The 18,601-nt window shown below is 35.4% G+C and overlaps 1 protein-coding gene and 1 non-coding gene across 2 annotated transcripts; one reads left to right on the forward strand and one right to left on the reverse strand.

Moving 5' to 3' along the window:
• Positions 1 to 2,389: 2,389 nt before the first annotated feature.
• Positions 2,390 to 2,496, reverse strand: LOC145593270 (small nucleolar RNA R71). Its single transcript, XR_014102632.1, has one exon. It is a non-coding gene; the product is annotated as a small nucleolar RNA R71 (small nucleolar RNA).
• Positions 2,497 to 13,556: 11,060 nt separating this feature from the next.
• Positions 13,557 to 18,478, forward strand: LOC145593139 (protein KINESIN LIGHT CHAIN-RELATED 2-like). Its single transcript, XM_081649649.1, has 4 exons — positions 13,557 to 14,093; positions 14,747 to 15,643; positions 16,294 to 17,302; positions 17,872 to 18,478. Exons 2-4 carry the CDS (start codon positions 14,749 to 14,751, stop codon positions 18,092 to 18,094), a joined length of 2,127 nt encoding a protein of 708 aa, XP_081505775.1. The 5' UTR covers positions 13,557 to 14,093; positions 14,747 to 14,748; the 3' UTR covers positions 18,095 to 18,478.
• Positions 18,479 to 18,601: the final 123 nt, after the last annotated feature.

An 18,601-nucleotide genomic window follows, 5' to 3' on the forward strand; every position in this document is an offset into this window, starting at 1 on the left:
TTGGGAGTAAAAAGGCGGGCCCGATCGGGCGGTGCCTCGCCCGATCGGGCGCGTGTTGGCATTAGTAGATTTTTTAATCGTCATTTAAGTTTGTTTAGTTTAGGATTCTTGCTTAATATAAGTACTTTTCCGCTAAGCAAGTTTAGTATCTTTTTTTAGACTCTTTTTTTACCTTCTCCTTTAGACTTTCTCTCTCTACTTAGATTATTTTTCTCTCTCTACAACTTTGTTCTTAATTCAACTCTTTAATTCCGATTACTTTGGTAACGATTTCTTCTTCTTTAATCTCAGCTATTTACTTTATTTCTTTCATCATGTCTCCTTTAATTGCTTTGATTAGTTTAGTTTTAATTATGTCTGAGTAGTTTTCTTTCTAGGGTTTATGGGGATCCATAAATAATTGATAAGTCTATTTTATATATTTTTTTATTCCCCGTCCCACGGTCATATTTGTGCTTATTTGGGCTCTACGGAGCTATTTTTATTACTAATATACGTTTTCTAGTGTTTTTGTAGAGTTAGTATTATTTTGTAGGAATTTACAGATTTATGACGATTCCCGAGCTATTTAAGCCACTACGAAAATATTAGAGTCGGAGCGTATTTTATGACCGAATATTTAAAGCTCAAGACCGAGTTAAAGGAATTTGGTTCGGTGAATAAGAGCTCGATTATGAAGGAGTCCAAGTTTAACAAGCAATAAACAAACCAAACAAGTTAAGGATTGGGCCAAACTTGCTGACCCAATCTTATGAGGAGGCCCAACCCCTAGAGAAGTCGTGCTGGGCGTGAAAAACGGGCTAGTGTGTGTTTGATGTTTTAAGTCGGTTTGGGCTACAATGCTATAGGGCCTACATCTATATATTCCCAAAATTCTTGGACGAAGACGTCATGAATTGGCAGTAGCTTTAATTTTTAGCTTTTCATTAATTTTAGTGGGATTGCATGATTGATTAGTTTTTAAGTTGAATTTATTTACGGAACTTTTGCTTAGTGTTTCTTTATGAAGCTTTCAATTATTTTCATTAATATTCTTGACTTTTAGTTATTAGTTTTATGTTCTTATTCAAGCTTTCACTATATATTTTTGTTTTCGTATTAGTTTTATAATTGTTGTTTCGTTTTATTACTATTGTTTTTAATTATGTTTACTTTAATTGTTTTGATTAGTTTAGTTTTAATTATGCACGAGTAGTTTATTTCTAGGGTTTGTGGGGATCCATAAATAATATGAAGGGGTAATTTATTGTTATTGATTGTCAATGCTAGATTAATTTCCTATTGATTGATTTAATGTTCTGCAACTAGATTAGCGCTGGTCTTTTATGTATGAGTTTAGCAATATTGATTCGAGATTCGAGAGATGAGAATTGATGTTTAGGCCTATTTTCAATAGGCAGGTTAATTTATAAATGGTTAAGTCAAGATTCGAGAGATGAGATTTAATACCAGTAGATTAATTCTGTGATTGTAATACGTAGCAAAACCCTTTATGATCTAGTTAATTGATGCATTGATGATTGATTACTATGTTTTACCCTGGAGTATTATTTATTGGTGAACCTGTGACCCTAGTCTTCCTTATTATTGATTTTCTTCCCTACTTTTACTCCTCGTAGATTAGTTTCCTTTTACAATAACAATTATTGGTTACCTTGATAATTTAGATTATAATAATTAATTAGGAATAGAAAGACCAGTTTCCCTGTGGATTCGACCCTACTTCCCTATCTACTTTAGTTAGAGGACTTAGGTAATTACTTTTGATTAGGTGACTACGACTTTAGCCTGTCAAAATTTGGCACCGTTACCGGGGAAACGGTTTTATTTTTATTTCTGATTATTTTTGTAGTCTAGGTTATTATTTTTATTTTTATTTTTATTTTTATTTTTTATTTTTATTTTATTTTATTTTATTTTATTTTTTTCTCGTCTCAGATAACGCAAGTTCTTTGAGATAGTTTCTCATATTTGTTTGTTTAGTACAGATCAGGAATCAAGCATGAATCCACCTCCACCTCGCAAGCTTAGCGATTATTCGCAGCCGTCCCTGACAGATTTTCCACATCTTTCTCCTACACCAAATCTCGAGGGAGTACAATTCGAGATCAATCCCCAGTTTATTACTATGATTGAAAGAAAGCAATTTAGCGGAGCTAAGGGTGAAGACCCAAATCTTCATATTGCAGATTTCTGTCAATATTGCAACACGATTAGGCAAGCTGGGGTCACACAAGACCAAATCAGGGAGATTCTTTTTCCTTTTTCTTTGTGTGGTAAAGCTAAACTATGGTATAATGGATTGAATAGAACTGCACTTGGTATTACTGACTGTGATACTCTTGTTTTGAATTTCTATAATAAATATTACCCTGCAGAGAGGACAGCTTTGTTAAGGAGTTCAATCCTAAATTTTTCCCAAGAAGCGGATGAATCTTTATATGAAGCTTGGGAAAGATTTAAGGATTTGCAGAGAGAATGTCCCCATCATAAACTAGAACAGTGGCAGATAATCCAAGCTTTCTACAATGGGCTTGGATATAATTCAAGAATGATTTTGGACTCTGCAGCTAACGGAAGATTTATGAATTTGGATGTGAATATATCGAGTAATGTTGTCGAAGAGATGGCTATTCATAATTCCCAATATGGGAATCCTAGAGGATTTGCAAATAAGGGAAAACATCAAGTCGATTTTATATCCTTTTTGCAAGCACAATTGACTTCTATTAGCCAGAAATTAGACAATATTAATAATTCTAATTCATCTTCCGTCGCTAATGTTTCTGCTATTGGTACTAACCCTGTAATATTTTGTGAAAATTGTGGTCTTGTAGGTCATTGGGCGCAGAATTGTAGGAGCTCACTTGAGAAGGTTAATGCTTTTCAAGCATATAAGCAAATTAGTCCATACTCCAACACCTACAATGCAGGGTTGAAAAATAACCAAAATATGTCTTATAATAGTACGAATGTGTCTAACCCCCCACCACAGGTACAACAACCACAGCAGAGGTACTACCAACCTCCACATCAGAGACCGCAACAGGTTGTTACTCCTCCATTTGATTCTAACCTATCAGAAATCAAAACCATGTTAGGTACTATGCAGAAGCAGATGCAGAGTAGAGATGCGCAAATTGACTCATTGATAGCACATAATAAAATGATAGATACTCAGATTGCGCAACTTTCCTCTACTCTGCAAACTCGCCAGCAGGGAGCCCTACCATCACAGCCAGTACAACCTAAAGAATATGCGAATGCAATTACCCTGAGGAGTGGTTCACACTATGATGGGCCTCCTATGCCCAAAGATGATGAACCTGTTATAACAAAAATTGCTAATCATGATTCCGTTATACCAAATGATGTTGTTACTAGCCCTGTAGGGCTCCAGGGTAGCACTAATATTTCTGATAATTCTTTGCAGGGTAAACCCCAGGATAAGAGTGGAGATGTGCAGGGTCCAGCTATTAAACTTCCATTCCCTAATAGACATTAAAAGAGTAAGTTGGATAAGCAATTTGGTAAGTTTCTGGAGGTTGTGAAAAATTTGCAGGTAACGGTTCCTTTCATAGATTTAATTACTCAAGTTCCTGCATATTCTAAATTTATGAAAGAAATTTTAACTAGAAAAAGATCTATTAGTGAGGTAGAGCCAGTTGCTTTTACTGCAGAATGTAGTGCTATTTTACAGAATAAATCTCCACCTAAACTAAAAGATCCAGGGAGTTTTTCTATTCCATGTCATATTGGTAATCTGATGATTGATAAAGCTTAATGTGATTTGGGTGCTAGTGTAAGTGTTATGCCATTATCTGTGAGCTCTAAATTAAATATAGGTAAATTAAAATCTACCAATATTACTCTGCAAATAGCCGACCGTTCTGTTAAATACCCTTTAGGTATTTTAGAGGATGTTCCTGTTAGAGTAGGTAAATTTTATGTACCTGTTGATTTTGTTGTTCTTGATATGAAGGAAGATTTGCAAATTCCGATTATTTTGGGTAGACCATTCCTTCATACTGCAGGGGCAATAATAGATGTGAAAAGTGGTAAACTTACATTATGTGTTGGGGATGATAATATTACTTTTAATCTGAATAATGTCCCTAAAAGCCCCATGTTAGAGGAAAAGTGCTATAGTGTTGATGTGGTTTATGTAAATAATTTTTCTAATAAGCCCCAAGCTCTCGTTAGAGATCCCTTGGAGGCGGTATTTTGTGTTGCATCTTCCGCAGGAAAAACTAATACTTGGAAAGATGATGTGGATGCTATAGAAAGAGTTCTAAATTGTGTAGGAATTGGGTTTGAGGATGAACAAGTGGAGAAAGAGAAGCAAGTTGTAGAGTTTGAGGGGTAGTAAAAGTCCCACCCGATCGGGTGGCATTTGCTAAAACAAGGAAAAATATGAAGAAAATTAAGGCCAAGAAGAATTCTCGTGCAGAAAGTCGTAAAACACCAGCTGATCGGACTTGGGAGGCGGCCCGATCGGGCCACGCTCGCCCGGTCGGGCGCGAGACCGCGGCAGCAAAACTGGCCAACTTCAAAACGCTATAACTTTTGTGTTTCTTAACGAAAGTTTGCGTGTGACCTATCATTGGAAAGCTCTTCAAGTCTAATTTCCAATGCAATTGGAATCACGTCATTATCATTTGTATAAAAAAAGTTATGAGCAAAATAGTGAACCTGACTCGTTTTTGCATCTTCTCTTACTAACACTTTGCTTCTTTTTTGTCCAAAATTGTACCAAGATGATGCATTGCAATGTTTGGGATGGTGGTGGAGACAAGTTTGATGATGAAGGGTAGTCACTTGGATTACAAGCTTCCCTTTAAGCCAATAAGGACATTGTCTGATTTAGCTTGGGGGGGATTTCTTGTATATTTAGGTACTCTTTCTTTCCCTTTCTTTTTATTTTTCTTTGGTGTTCTTAGTTTAGATTTTAATGCTTTATTAGCATATATTTATTTCTTTCTAGTATAGTTTTATGCTTTCCTATAAGAAAAATACAAAAAAATTGAAAAAATAAAAAAATCCAAAAATACGTTCCAATGAATTGTAAATCATGCTTCCCTGTGCCCCTTGATGAAAATTTTTCGAAATCATTTTGATTCTTGGTTATTGATGATAGATATTGTGGATTAGTTGATCATGATTTGAAGTTTAATTGCTTGGAACCTTAACTTGCGTCAATTTTGTCCAACTACTTGTGAATATAGTGCTTGACTAGTTGATTTGGTTAGGAATGTGTGATTAGTTCCTGGTATGTCAATGAATTTGAGTATTGGTTTGCAACTATAAGTAGTGTTTCATGACTCACTATTATGCACATGTGGAGGACGAAGACATTTGTTCTTTTAGGTAGCCTTCAGATTTATTTAGATACATTTGTTCCCTTCTTGCTACCCATGTTGTTGCTTGTGCCCTTTTATTGTTTTTAGCCACATTACAAGCCCTATTTAGCCCCATTGGTTACTAGTCCCAAGCTTGGCTTGGGGGAGCTATTAGTGAGTGAGGTGAGGGAGTTTGTAGTGTGCCTTATTATTTGTGCAACTTGGGCGGTTTTAAGAAGTTATTTGTTCTTGATCGTATTTGATTTTTAATGAGTTTAAAAGTTGAATTTTCTTGAAAAAAATAGAAGTATGATGATATGAAAAAAAAAGAATAAGTTCAAGGAAAAAAAAGTGAAAAAAATGAGTGAACTTCAAAAGAAAAAAAAAAGAGCAAAAAGAAAAAAATTGATTAATGTTCAAATGTTCTACATGAAGGTTGCTCAAGAAAAAAAAAAAGAGAGAAAAAATTTCAAGTTTGAAAAGAAAAAAAAAGTTGAGTTTCAATGAAAATATTTTAAGTTTTTTAGTTCAAAATTTGTTATTCACTCTAGTTCCTATATTATCATATTTTTATGAGTGAAATTGTAAGTGTTGGGATTGTTTGATATGTTTAGAGTTGTATTTGGTGAATACTTGTTGGAGTTAGTTGTGTTGGAGATGTTTGATCATTGTTTATCTTTGATCATGGGTTTATTAGGATATGGCTCCCTTTTAGCATAGCTTTACTCTCACATATTTCCCCAAATTTATCCTACCCTTTACCCTAGCCTTACATTACAAGCTTTAAAGACCTTCTGACCTTGTGCATAGAGTTGTGTAAATGTGAAAGTGTTGTTTATCAATGCAAGTTATGACTTGACATATTCCGAGTCGACTACTAGGTTGAGTGAATGTCTTTTTAAACACACGAGTGTGTGAGTTTGGGAGGGCATTGTTCACATAAAGGGGTGGACGGAGAGCGGTTGAGTACATCTTTTACTCGTCACATAAATGAGAGTTGAGTCTGTGAGCACTAGTCTTGAATTCTATATGCTCTTGTAGTTTGCTACATTTGACAATTGTTAGGGAAAATTGGTAGTTAGATGGATTTGATTGGTTGACTTTGATACATGTTTGTCAGATTTACCTTGAATTATATTTATTGATTTTAATTGTATTTGGGGTGAATTTTGATTTATTTTTTCATTGCTTTGCTTAGGGACAAGCAATAATATGAAGGGGTAATTTATTGTTTTTGATTGTCAAAGCTTGATTAATTTCCTATTGATTGATTTAATGCTCTGTGACTAGATTAGGCCTGATCTTTTATGCATGAGTTTGACAATATTGATTCGAGATTCGAGAGATGAGAATTGATGTTTAGGTCTAGTTTCAATAGGCAAATTAATTTATAAATGGTTAAGTCGAGATTCGAGAGATGAGATTTAATACCGGTAGATTAATTCTGTGATTGTAATACGTAGCAAAAGCCCTTTATGATCTGATTAATTGATGCATTGGTGATTGATTATTATGTTTTACCCTGGAATATTATTTATTGGTGAACCTATGCCCTAGGTCTTTTATTATTTGATTTCCTCCTACTTTTATTCCTTCCCACTTTCACTCTTAGTAGTTTAGTTCCCTTTTATAATAACAAATTGGTTACTTGATAATTTAGATTTTAATAATTAATTAGGAATAGAAAGACTCGTTTCCCTGTGGATTCGACCCTTCTTCCCTATCTACATAGTTAGTGGATTTAGGTATTATTTTTTATTAGGTGATTACGACTTTAGCCTGTCAGCCAACAAGTTTTAGGAACTTGTAAACCGTCCACAAGGTGAAGGTTACACCCCTTAACGATCCAGGAGATCGTTAACTCCAATAGGTCTGGAACTATGACTGGAAGTTTGGGGATGAAGGTACAAATTCAACCTAAAAGAGATTGAACCTGCCCTAAATAGGCCTCTACTTTATTCTTCACGTATTCATGTGTGCTTTCTGACTAACATACAATCAATAGATTAACCCTAAACCTGTTTAATCTATGTTGGTTGAATTTAATGCACAAACAAATCTATTATTGGCGATCACTTGAATTATAATCATATTAGTCAAACCAAGATTATTAATTATCTTATTAAGCGTGATTACAAGTACAAATTCCCTTTAATCCTACAAGAGATGGCGTGATCAAGCAATAACAATAATAATAAATATAATATCAAGCAACATAATAACAATCATCATCATAATAATAATATTCTCAATCTCAAAGCATAATAATATTAGCAAGATCCTAGGCATGATACTAACAAGATTAATAACAAACCCTAGCATGTCACTAAACATTAAAGATCAATTAGCCCTAACATGACACTAACATGATATAAAGAAAGAATAGAAGCATCATAAACATTCATAATATCATAAATATTAGTTAACCCTAAACATGATACTAGGAATTAACAAAATAATCTAAGTATGATTTCTATATCAAAAGATCAATAAAGTAATTAAATTACTTACTTCGATGCCTCATATCTCTTTCTAATAACAAAATACACGCGTTAGTAACTTCAAGGAAAATAATAAACAAACACTTCAATTAAATAATTGAAATAAAGATTTGGGACCAAACCCTCAGAAATTATCAACCTTTCACGTCTAGGGCGAAGACAACTTCGAACTTGGCTAGGTGTGTCTAGAACTAATGAATGTGGAATTTTGTATGAGGGAAGGTTTAGAGAAAGAGAGAGAGAGAAAGCTTCTAGCTTTAGAGAAAGAATAGAGAGAGATGATTGTTGATTGTTGATTGTGAATTCTTGATGATGGAAAACAGGGAGATACGACCCCTATTTATAGTCTGGAAACAAATCAAGTCCTAATCGGAATAAAACTGGCATCTGTCGCCAGGAGACAGACATCAACGTCAGGCGACAGGATTGGCGCCAAGCGACAAACGTTAGCGCCAGGCGACAGACTCTGTCGTTTGGTGCTAATAAAAAGATAAAATGTGTTTGTACGCGGAATCCTCTCCTTAATATTATTAAGTAGTAAATTCCGTGTTTATCAAATTAAAATCAGGTTTATCATAAAACACTTATTTTATTCCAAATAAAACTCTTTAAAATATAATTATTAATCCTAATACTATTAGAATAAAAAAGAACCTTCCAAATATTCTAGAAGATTAAAATCAATCCTAATAAATTTAGGAATAATAATTAATAGGCCCTCCTCTAGATCATTGGGCCGCATATAAAATTCATTTCGGGCCAAATTTAGTTTAAGACATAACTTCCTCATTATTCATCGGAATTGGGCTTATAATATATCATTGGAAAGCTCTTTTTGAGCCCAATCCAACTACACTATTATTGAACCCTTATCATGGACCAAACTAAATTGGACTGGCTATTTTTATAAATTGAGGACATTTTCAAAAACAGAAAGAAAAACATTTTAATAAAAACATCCACATCACTTGACTTTTCACACTTTCACTTTGTTTTATAATCAAATGACTTGAAAGATATTCATCACTGGGTTTGATTTTGGGAGACACATTAGGGTGTCTACAAGAGCCAAATGCCCTTTGGTCTCGTGTACTGAGAGCGAAATATTGCAAAGGGAGATGTGACATTGATATGTTTGAAGCTAAAGCAAACATGTCAAATGTTTGGAGGGGTATTTTTGAATATGCTAAGCTTATCTGTGCAGGAGCTCGTGTTGCTATTGGGAATGGGAATTCCACGTTGTTTTGGGATCACAACTAGGCTATGCCTAGTCCCCTTCACGCTGTTGCTATTGCTGATATTCCCACTCACCTTGATGGAGCAACGGTGGAAGAATTATGGGATGTTGAAAATGGACGGAAATGGGATTTGTTCGCAGACTTGTTACCTGCTAGTGCTCTGAAGTTAATCGAAGCTCATGCTTTGTGTAATGAGCCTAATACAGGGGACTTATTATATTGGGGAGGATCCTCAAGTGGCAAATTCACAATTAAATCAGTCATGAAGATTATAAGAAGAGATGATGCTATTGAGAATGATGGGGTCTGGAAATTAATTTGGTCTCTTAGAGTACAGCAAAGGGAGAAGGTCTTTCTTTGGCTTGCTATACATGATCGTTTAATGACAAATGCAAACTGTTTAAAGCGAAATCTAACTGATAACCCTTGGTGTAAGAATTGCAACAACAATGAAGAGAGCACCCTCCATGTATTTCATGACTGCAGAGCTGCAAAGGAGGTCTGGTGCCAGGTGGGAGGGCTTGCCTTAAATCAGTCCTTCTTTAGTGGTAAATTACAACAATGGATAGCTCACAATATTAAGGTGCAGCAGCGCAGCAATCTCTCACCTGAGGTATGGCCTACTTATTTCTCCATTACTTTGTGGTGGATTGGAAATGGAGAACAACTATGTGTTTGACAGAGCACATGAGAACCCATATATATAAATCAATTACTTCTTGCTCGTTTTGAAGAAGTTTGGCGTGTCTTGGGTGATGATGTAAGGAGTATTCAATAGCCTGCTAGGACACGAGAAGAATCACACATTAGATGGATTGCTCCCCCAATTGGTTGGCTTGCTCTAAATACGGATGGTGCTGCTAGAGGGGCACCAGGGCCAGCAGGTGGAGGTGGCTTGATTTGAGACTATACTGGGAAGTTTTACATGGATTCTCTCTCAAATTGGGGAATTGTAATGCTTACATAGCTGAATTGAAAGCTATAGAGTACGGCTTGGAGCTGGCAAAATGAATGGATGCTGCTTAGGTTCAAGTGCAATTAGATAGTCAAACTGTTGTAGCAGCACTGAGGAATGAGGAGGTTCAACGAGGCCAAGGTTATCATATTATAAGAAGGTGCAAGCAGCTTATTGAGGAGACTGATTGGCAAGTGCAAATTCAACATGTCTATCGTGAAGCAAATAGGGCTGCTGATTGCTTAGCAAATCAAGGTGTCGTCCAAAACAACAATATCGAGTTGATTCAATTCCCTCCTATTGACTTAGGACGTATCTTGCATGATGATATCGTAGGGGTAGCTTTGCCACGTTAAATTTCTGTTTAGTTATTTTTGTTTTTTTACCTACCGGGGACTTGCCCCTGGTTTACAGCCAAAAAATAAATAAATAAATAATTCATAAGCTAATTAAATCAATTCATATCTTTTTCCTAATTTAATTTTATCATTATTCAAATTGTAATCATTAAAAATTCCTAACAGTCCAAATAATAATGATAAGGATTAATTTTTTTAAAAACGGATTAATTTTTTAAGTTTTTTTTCTTAGAAATAATAATCATATGCATTAGATAGCCAATATACATTCACAATTGTCTTGCATTGCTAATAATAATGATAAGGATTAATTTTGTAAGGGGTTTTTTTTTTAGTACAAATTTTTAAAATTTTTTTAATTATAATAAACATTAATATGCACGTTAATTGCAAACTACCTTCATTATATTTTTTTAAGAGTAGACATATATAGCAAAATATCATTTTTTTTTGTTTAATCATAGATTATAGTACATTTTTTTTTGAAGTAATTAGATAAATCATTAGAACAGTATGATAATTTTAATTTTTCATTTTGTTTTGCTGCTTAAATTATTATTTTTTTAAGCTTACGTAGCAGTTGATGAATTTGGATTGTTATATTTCATCTTGACTTTTATTTAAAATTTTATTATTTTAATTTTTTAATAGTTATTATCCTATGTGGCACACATCAAATTGCAATCCTACATAGCACATTTTAATCCTACATAGCGCAAAATCATAATTCTACGTGGCGCTCTATATTTTTTTTTAAATAACAAAATCCTACGTGGCTCTCCAGATTCTTGGGAAAAAAAACTCCCCTTTATATACATATATAAATTTTATAAACTTGGAGTACTTTGTGCATGGTACTCTAGGAGTAAAGGTGAGCATGGGTCGTGCCGGCACGTAAGTGGCACCGGCCCGGCACGGCACGGCCACCGGCACGACGGCCCACTTGTGGGCCGTGGGCCGTGCCGTGAACAAAAAAATTGAAAATCGACACAGGCACGGCATGAGCACGGTGGGCGGCACGGTCGTCGGCCCGTGAATCGGCACGCCAGCATGGCCCACCAGCCCGGCACGTGGCACGGCCCATGACCACCTCCATTTATATAAACTTATTTATATAAACTTATTTATTTAAGTTTATTTATATAAACTTATTTATATAAAATTATTTAATTACATAAACTTATTTAATTAATAAATAAATAAGTTTATTTATATAAATTTAATTAAATTAAAGTTGTTCAAAAAAATTATATATTAACATTAACATAAACATAAATTAATAACATTATTTATATAAACTTAAGTTGTTCAAAAAAAAATATATATATCGATTTTTTTTTATATACATATATATTTAAAAAAATAAAAAAATAAAAAAAAATACGGGTTGGCCCGCTGTCCGGCACGGCACGGCCCGCCAGGCACGTGGGCCGTGCCGTGCCGTGGGATGGGGTGTGCCAAAATTTGGCACGACCCGCCGCGAAGCTGGCACGGCATGGCTTGGCACGAGCCCGCCCAGACACGGCCTGTGACGGCCCAGCACGGCACAATGCCCATGTTTATCTAGGAGTAAGATAGAAACTATGGGTTTTTTAGGGTGCAAAAATGGCTTTCGTTTTGAGCTATAATTGAAATAGCCATAAAAGGTGAATATGCTTGACAAAAAGGATTGGGTCATCAAAGAAAAAAAAAGTCTATCATAGCAATGATGATTGGGCCTTCAAAGAGGATAAGGCTGTCATGACAAAAAGCCCTGCAACAATTATTGGTACAATAAATACTCCGCTATTAAGTAGTCTATTATACTATTGTGTGCTTAGTGGGTCATATGGGTGGTGGGTTTGGGGTTGAGTGGGTTGTGGTAGTTTGTACCGGGTTATGTGATTTGGGTCGAAATGAGCTGGAATGGAAAAATTGGACCCACAAAACAACCACACATGACCCCCAGTTGTGCCAAGTCGAATCGGGTCCAAATCCAGTGGTCACCAATTGTGCCAAGTCGAATTCGACCAACTAGCCATCTATAATTCTATATCCTATGGAAAACAAGTTCTTACTCAAGTCACCTTAAATTCATTCCCTTTATTTTGATAAGTTTATTTTTTTCATTTTATTTTTTATTTTTTATTTTTTTGGTTAAAAAAATTGATGAGTAGAAAAGTAATGGGGTTGATGGAACGGTTGTGAGAGTAAGATATAAATCCCGCAACCAAAACTATTATAGAACAAATTTAAAAGAACGAACTTAAAAGAAATGTGAGCCAAATATTAAGGGCCTGTTCATATTTACTTAATTTCAGTTCAGTTCAGTTCAGTTCAGCTCCAATCAGTTTAGTTCAGTTCAGTTCAGTTCCAATCAGTTCAGTTCAGTTCAGCTCTTAATTTCCCTCTCACATAAAATATTAATTTCAGCTCAATTCAGTTCAGTTCAGTTCAGTTCAGTTCCAATCAGTTCAGTTCAGTTCAGCTCAGTAAATATGAACAGGCCCTAAGTGATACTTCCTCCATTTCTTTATACTTGCAACACACTTTTTTCACGCTATTTAAGAAAAGTGGGGGTAATATGATTTAAGACACTTAAAATGAGGATGACAAATGGTTAACGGTATAATTTAGTGCTCCATGAGATTAAAATAAGGAAAATTAATAAAAAAAAATTAAAAAAAAAATAAAAACTTTCTAATTATAGTGTATTGTAAATATTGTGACATTTTCATTTTAAAAAAGTGTTGTAAGTATAAAGAAACGGAGGAAGTAGTTTAGTACTCCCTCCGTTTTTTAATACTTGCTCCATTTCTCCATGTGTGGAGTTTTAGGAGAAATTGGAGAAAGTAATAAAATATGGTGATTGTGGGGTAGGTAAAAAAATAAAAAATTGTAAAAAGCAAAAGTAGTGGAGAGAATTGGAGAGAGAAAACATGAAATTAATAAAATTTGATTAATGGTGAGTCCAGTAGATGAGAGAAATAAATTAAATATTGTAAAACCTTTTTAAATAAGAAAATAGAGTAAATATTTAAAAATGGCCGAAAAATAAAAGTGAAATAAGTATTTAAAAATAGAGGGAATACTTTACGAGGGAGTACTCTTCTATCTTCTCGAATTTTTGCATTAAATATTCACCTCGAGCTCACAAGTCCCAAGACGAAGCAAATCCAAGTGGATGACACATGGGCGAACCGAAAACATAGCAAAACAAGCCTCAAAGAGATGATAAAATCTACAAGTAATGTCCGTCCATGTGCATACAAGCGCACATACAGAGACTTAGAAACTCTCGTATACTCAACAAGAATGAATGTCCTTCCATTTTTCCACACTTAGAAATTCGTTATTCGCGCCAACCTGTAAACTAAGCAAACCACCCAAAATATTCATTTTTTTCCCTTCAATATAGAAAATTAATTAACAATATTTGCAAATGGTGGTGGGAGAAAGGTCACCTTCTTTGTTTGCTTCAAAATTTAATTACCCTTCCATCCTTTTCTTCTGCTAACCCCTTTTTAAAAGATAATACTAACAATATAAATTACCCATTATATTTCTATTTCAAAATTTTACTTTTTTTTTGGTTCATTATCATACCTACATTTCCTATTTTCCTCCTCAAATCATTTGATTTTTTTCTGGGTGTTAAACCCAGAAAAAAGATTCATTCTTGCATTCGAGGGAAGCTTTTGGAAGATTTCTTCTTAATCAAGGTGTGTAACTTCCCTAGTTTTCATGTTTTTTTTCAAAAAATGTGGGCGTTATTGTTATATTTGCATAATGTATATGATTTTTTGTTGTTCTGTTTTATATTTGTAAATTTTTATTGAATTTGTGTTGGTTCATTGTTTGTTTAAATAAATTATATACATTTTCATATGATTTTAGAACTAAACCATTGTGGAATTTGTGTTTTTATTTAAATATTGGTGGATAGAAATATGTATTTTTGGATTTTGCATAATTGAACTCTGTATATGTTCTGTTTCATTGATTTTCTGTTTTGATAGGAGAAAAGAGAAATGATGTACTCCCTTTGATATCTAATTAAATTTCATATGTCTTTTGTAAACATTTACGAAAGGTGTATACAATATGAAATCAGTGGGTTCGGTTGATTAAAGGCGAATGAAATTTTTAATAATAGTGAGGTTTGATTGATTAAAAATGAATGATATAAAAACCATGTTTGATAAAGTGTAAGTGAATGAAGAAGAAATTAAATGAGATTTTGATAAGGATTATTTAGGGAAAAAATGTGGGTAGAATTTTCACTTTTTATTTTTAAGGTAAGTGTTTCGGTATTTCTTGAATGTAATTGCACATTGTATATTAGAATGTGAATTGACACGATTTTTCGAATTAGGAATGCCTGGAACGGATATGAATGATGATATAGAGAGGAATTCGAGCCATAATGGGAGCTTATATAACTTCAAAAGAAGCCATAAGAACCAACATGCATCACCAATAAGTCCTCTGAGTCCTGGTTCTGCTAGTATTGGTTCAATTGATCTAGCAGTTCTTAATGTTGTTGACAACTCAATCGAACAGCTGTATCAAAATATCTGTGATATGGAGAGCTCTGATGAATCCCAATCAACACATAGCGTGACAAGCTATGGTAATGAGTCGAGGATTGATTCTGAGCTTCGACATCTTGTGGGAGCTGATAATGTTGTGGATACCGAGGAGGATATAAAGGAGGTTGTGGAAGATAAAACACCACAAAGTGTGAAGAAGAAGAAGAAGAAGCCGAGGAAGGCTAATAAGGGAAGAAAAGTGGAGTGGAAGGAAAATGATGTTGAAACTATTATTGAGAAGCCTCCTAGTGGCAAGAGGAATGCCTCAAGAAGATCGATATCAGGTTCTTCAGGTGAAGATAAGTTTTTTAAGAATCATAATGGAACTGGTCGAGGAGGTGTGGAGAAAGGAATTGAAAACCCGGACTTAGGGCCATATTTACTGAAGAAAGCTCGGGATATAAATACATTGGGAGACAACCCAAAAAGGGCATTTGAGTTTGCCCTTCGAGCAAAGAAATCATTTGAAAGTTGTGCTAGTTCTGATAAGAGGCCGAGTTTGGATTATGTAAGTTGTTTGCATCTGTTGGCTTCAATGCATTGTGCTGCAGGAAAACACAAGGAAGCAATTCCTCTTCTAGAACATTCTATTGAAATTCCTAACATTGAGCTAGGCCAAAGCTATGCCCTTGCAAAATTTGTGGGGTGCATGCAGTTGGGTGACATTTATGCAATGATGGGTCAAATTAGGGATGTCAGTGGGGCGGGTCAAGTAGGAGACCCGCCCCATCCCCGCCCCAGTAGGGCGGGGATGGGTCTCAGTTTGGCGGGTGGTGGGGCGGGGATGGGGATAAAAACCATACCCGCCATGGGTGATGGGGCGGGGGTGGATTTTAAGTTGTACCCGCCCCATCCCCGCCCCGCCCCACCTGCCCCACTTCATACCCGCCCCATCCCCACCTCATACCCACATCTATATATCTTTTAAAGAAAAATTACATACTTTTATACTATTTATAAAATAATTACGTGAAATACAATATTAATTATAATACTTTGTATGACACTTATATTATAACACAAAAATGTGTGTAGAATGTTTTATTTTATAATTCGTATTAATTATGTAAGATTGTTTATTTGAGATACAGAGATTAGGTGGATCTTGGATGGGGATTAGGCGGGTCTTTGGTGGGGATAAGGTAGGGATGGATATCCAAGTGGGGGGTGGGGCGGGGATGGTTTTGGAGTTGTACCCGGTGGGGCGGGGATGGGGATGAAAATTGGACCCGCCGCGGGGATGGGGATGGGGATGGGGATGAAAATATTAGGTGGGGATGGGGATGGGAAGGCCAACATCCGCCCCGCCCCGCCCCATTGACATCCCTAGGTCAAATAGAGGAGGCAATTAATCTCTATAAAGTTGGTTTAGAGATTCAGAGAACTGTTCTTGGAGTTAAGGACCCCCGTTTTGGAGAGACTTGTCGGTATGTAGCAGAGGCTTATCTTCAAATACTTGAATTTGATGAGGCCGAGAAGCTTTGTAAACTGGCTCTGAACATCCATAAAGAAAATGGCTGCCCCCCTTCAGTCAAAGAAGCTGCAGACAGAAGATTAATGGGCCTAATTTGTGATTCAAAGGGCGATTATGAAGCTGCCCTTGAACATTATGTATTAGCAAGCGTGGCTATGCATTGCAACGGGCAGGAATCAGATGTTGCAGCTGTTGACTGTAACATTGGAGATGCATATTTAGCCTTGGCTCGATATGATGATGCAATTTTCACTTACAAAAAAGCACTCAATGCTTTCACGTCTAGCAAAGGAAAGAGCCATCCAACCGTTGCTTCAGTCTTTGTTCGTTTGGGAGAGCTTTACAGCAAGATAGGGAAATTCAGCGAGTCAGTATCATATTGTGAAAAAGCCCTTGAGATCTATTGTAAGCCACCACCCAAGGGTACTGATGTGGAGGATATTGCAAATGGTTTAACTGATCTTTCTGCTATTTATGAGTCAATGAATGAGCTTGATATGTCCATTAAACTACTGAACAAGGCACTTGAACTACACAGCGATGAGGCATCACAGAAGAGCAAGATTGCAGGAATTGAAGCTCAAATGGGGGTGTTAAATTATATGCTAGGGAATTACTCCGATTCATATAACTTCCTTAAAAGTTCTGTTTTGAAGTTTGAGGTTTCAGGGGAAAAGAAGTCTTCCCTTTACGCGATCACTTTGAATCAACTAGGCCTTACCTGTGTACAGCTCAGTCTAATTTCTGAGGCTGCTGAGCTCTTCGACAAAGCCATGAGTATTTTAGAGCAAGAATATGGATTGTTTCACCCTGATACTCTAGGGGTTTACAGCAATCTTGCAGGCACTTATGATGCCCTTGGAAGGTATGTATCCATCCTCCCTCTCCTGCATAATATACAACATTGGTTTTTATTTTAGCTTTATTCAGGAAAATTTCCATGGTAGTGGCCAGAGCCTATAGGTATGACAAATTCCACTTTAGTAACCTGTATTTTCTTCACTTTAGTGTTCTGTGATTGTAAAAGTAGTTTCACCTTGGCAATCATCCTCTAATGCCTTTAAAATTTTCGTCTAAAACTGACATGGCAATTACACTGCCACTAAAATCAGCAAGAATGAAACTTGTTATCAGCCATTTTATATATGGTTCACAGTCCTCGTAGAAGATGCATTTTTAAAAATATTGGATTGAAGCAGCAGGTAACTACATTATATTTTTAAGGACTTCTAGTTTATAAAGCACCACAAAAAGAAGTGATTATTTGGGATCAAGATCAGTATTGAAGGATGAAAATGGCTTTCTCATCTCTAAGGAAATTAAATTTTTTTGTTTTTTATTTTCAAAACATTCTTTTCATTAATAGCTTCTATCTACATTTGAATTAAACTTCAATATATAATTTCTCTTGACGTTTTACTGGATGTAAAACAGATGTGATGATGCAATTGAACTATTGGAATTCGTGGTGGTGATGAGAGAAGAGAAGCTCGGAACAGCTGATCCTATTGTGGATGAGGAAAAGCGGAGGTTGGCAGAATTACTGAAAGAAGCAGGGAAAGCGAGAAGAAGATATTCTAGGTCACTAGAAACACTCCTAGACAAAAATATGCAGAGTGGTGTGATAGGTACAAAAAAACAACTGTCTGGGATGTAGACTTCTTGTCTACATTCCATTCTTTTTCCAGCTCAAGAGAAGATTTTGTTCTGCCCCAGTTGTAGAATCTGTATCCTCAGAGCAGCAATGAACTTAAGTCCAATGAATATTTTTAAAACTTGCTGCTTCTCAAGTCACGAGTGTGTATAATAGCCATGAAATGCTAAACAGAATTCAAAATTTTTCTGTCACTGTGTTTCTCTCATGTATAGTAATATTTGTATTAGAACCGACAGTCGAAAAGGAATGTTTTTTTCTTGGGAGAAGGGGTTTGTAAAATACTAAATGTACAAGTATAAAAGGAATGTAGATATGAAAATGTAAATTTTGTAATTTATTTTCAGATTACTGTCAACTATCTTGCATACTCAGATTAACCGGAAACTGACATGAATAAGTTTCTAAGATGTTAAAATTGGCTGTAAGCAACTACAACCACTTATGGACGAGTAATTCTTGCATGAGAGATGAGAAGTTTTTTTTTTTTTTTATGATAAAAACAGAGAA

The sequence above is a fragment of the Chenopodium album genome, chromosome 18, assembly GCF_948465745.1.
Source record: "Chenopodium album chromosome 18, dcCheAlbu1.1, whole genome shotgun sequence".
NCBI lineage: Eukaryota > Viridiplantae > Streptophyta > Magnoliopsida > Caryophyllales > Amaranthaceae > Chenopodium > Chenopodium album.

Coding starts and splice junctions, on each gene's coding strand:
- LOC145593139 (XM_081649649.1), top strand. CDS start 14,749: ATGCCTGGAACGGATATGAATGATGATATAGAGAGGAATTCGAGCCAT. Junction 15,644..16,293: donor TGACATTTATGCAATGATGG/GTCAAATTAGGG, acceptor TGACATCCCTAG/GTCAAATAGAGGAGGCAATT. Junction 17,303..17,871: donor ACTTATGATGCCCTTGGAAG/GTATGTATCCAT, acceptor GATGTAAAACAG/ATGTGATGATGCAATTGAAC.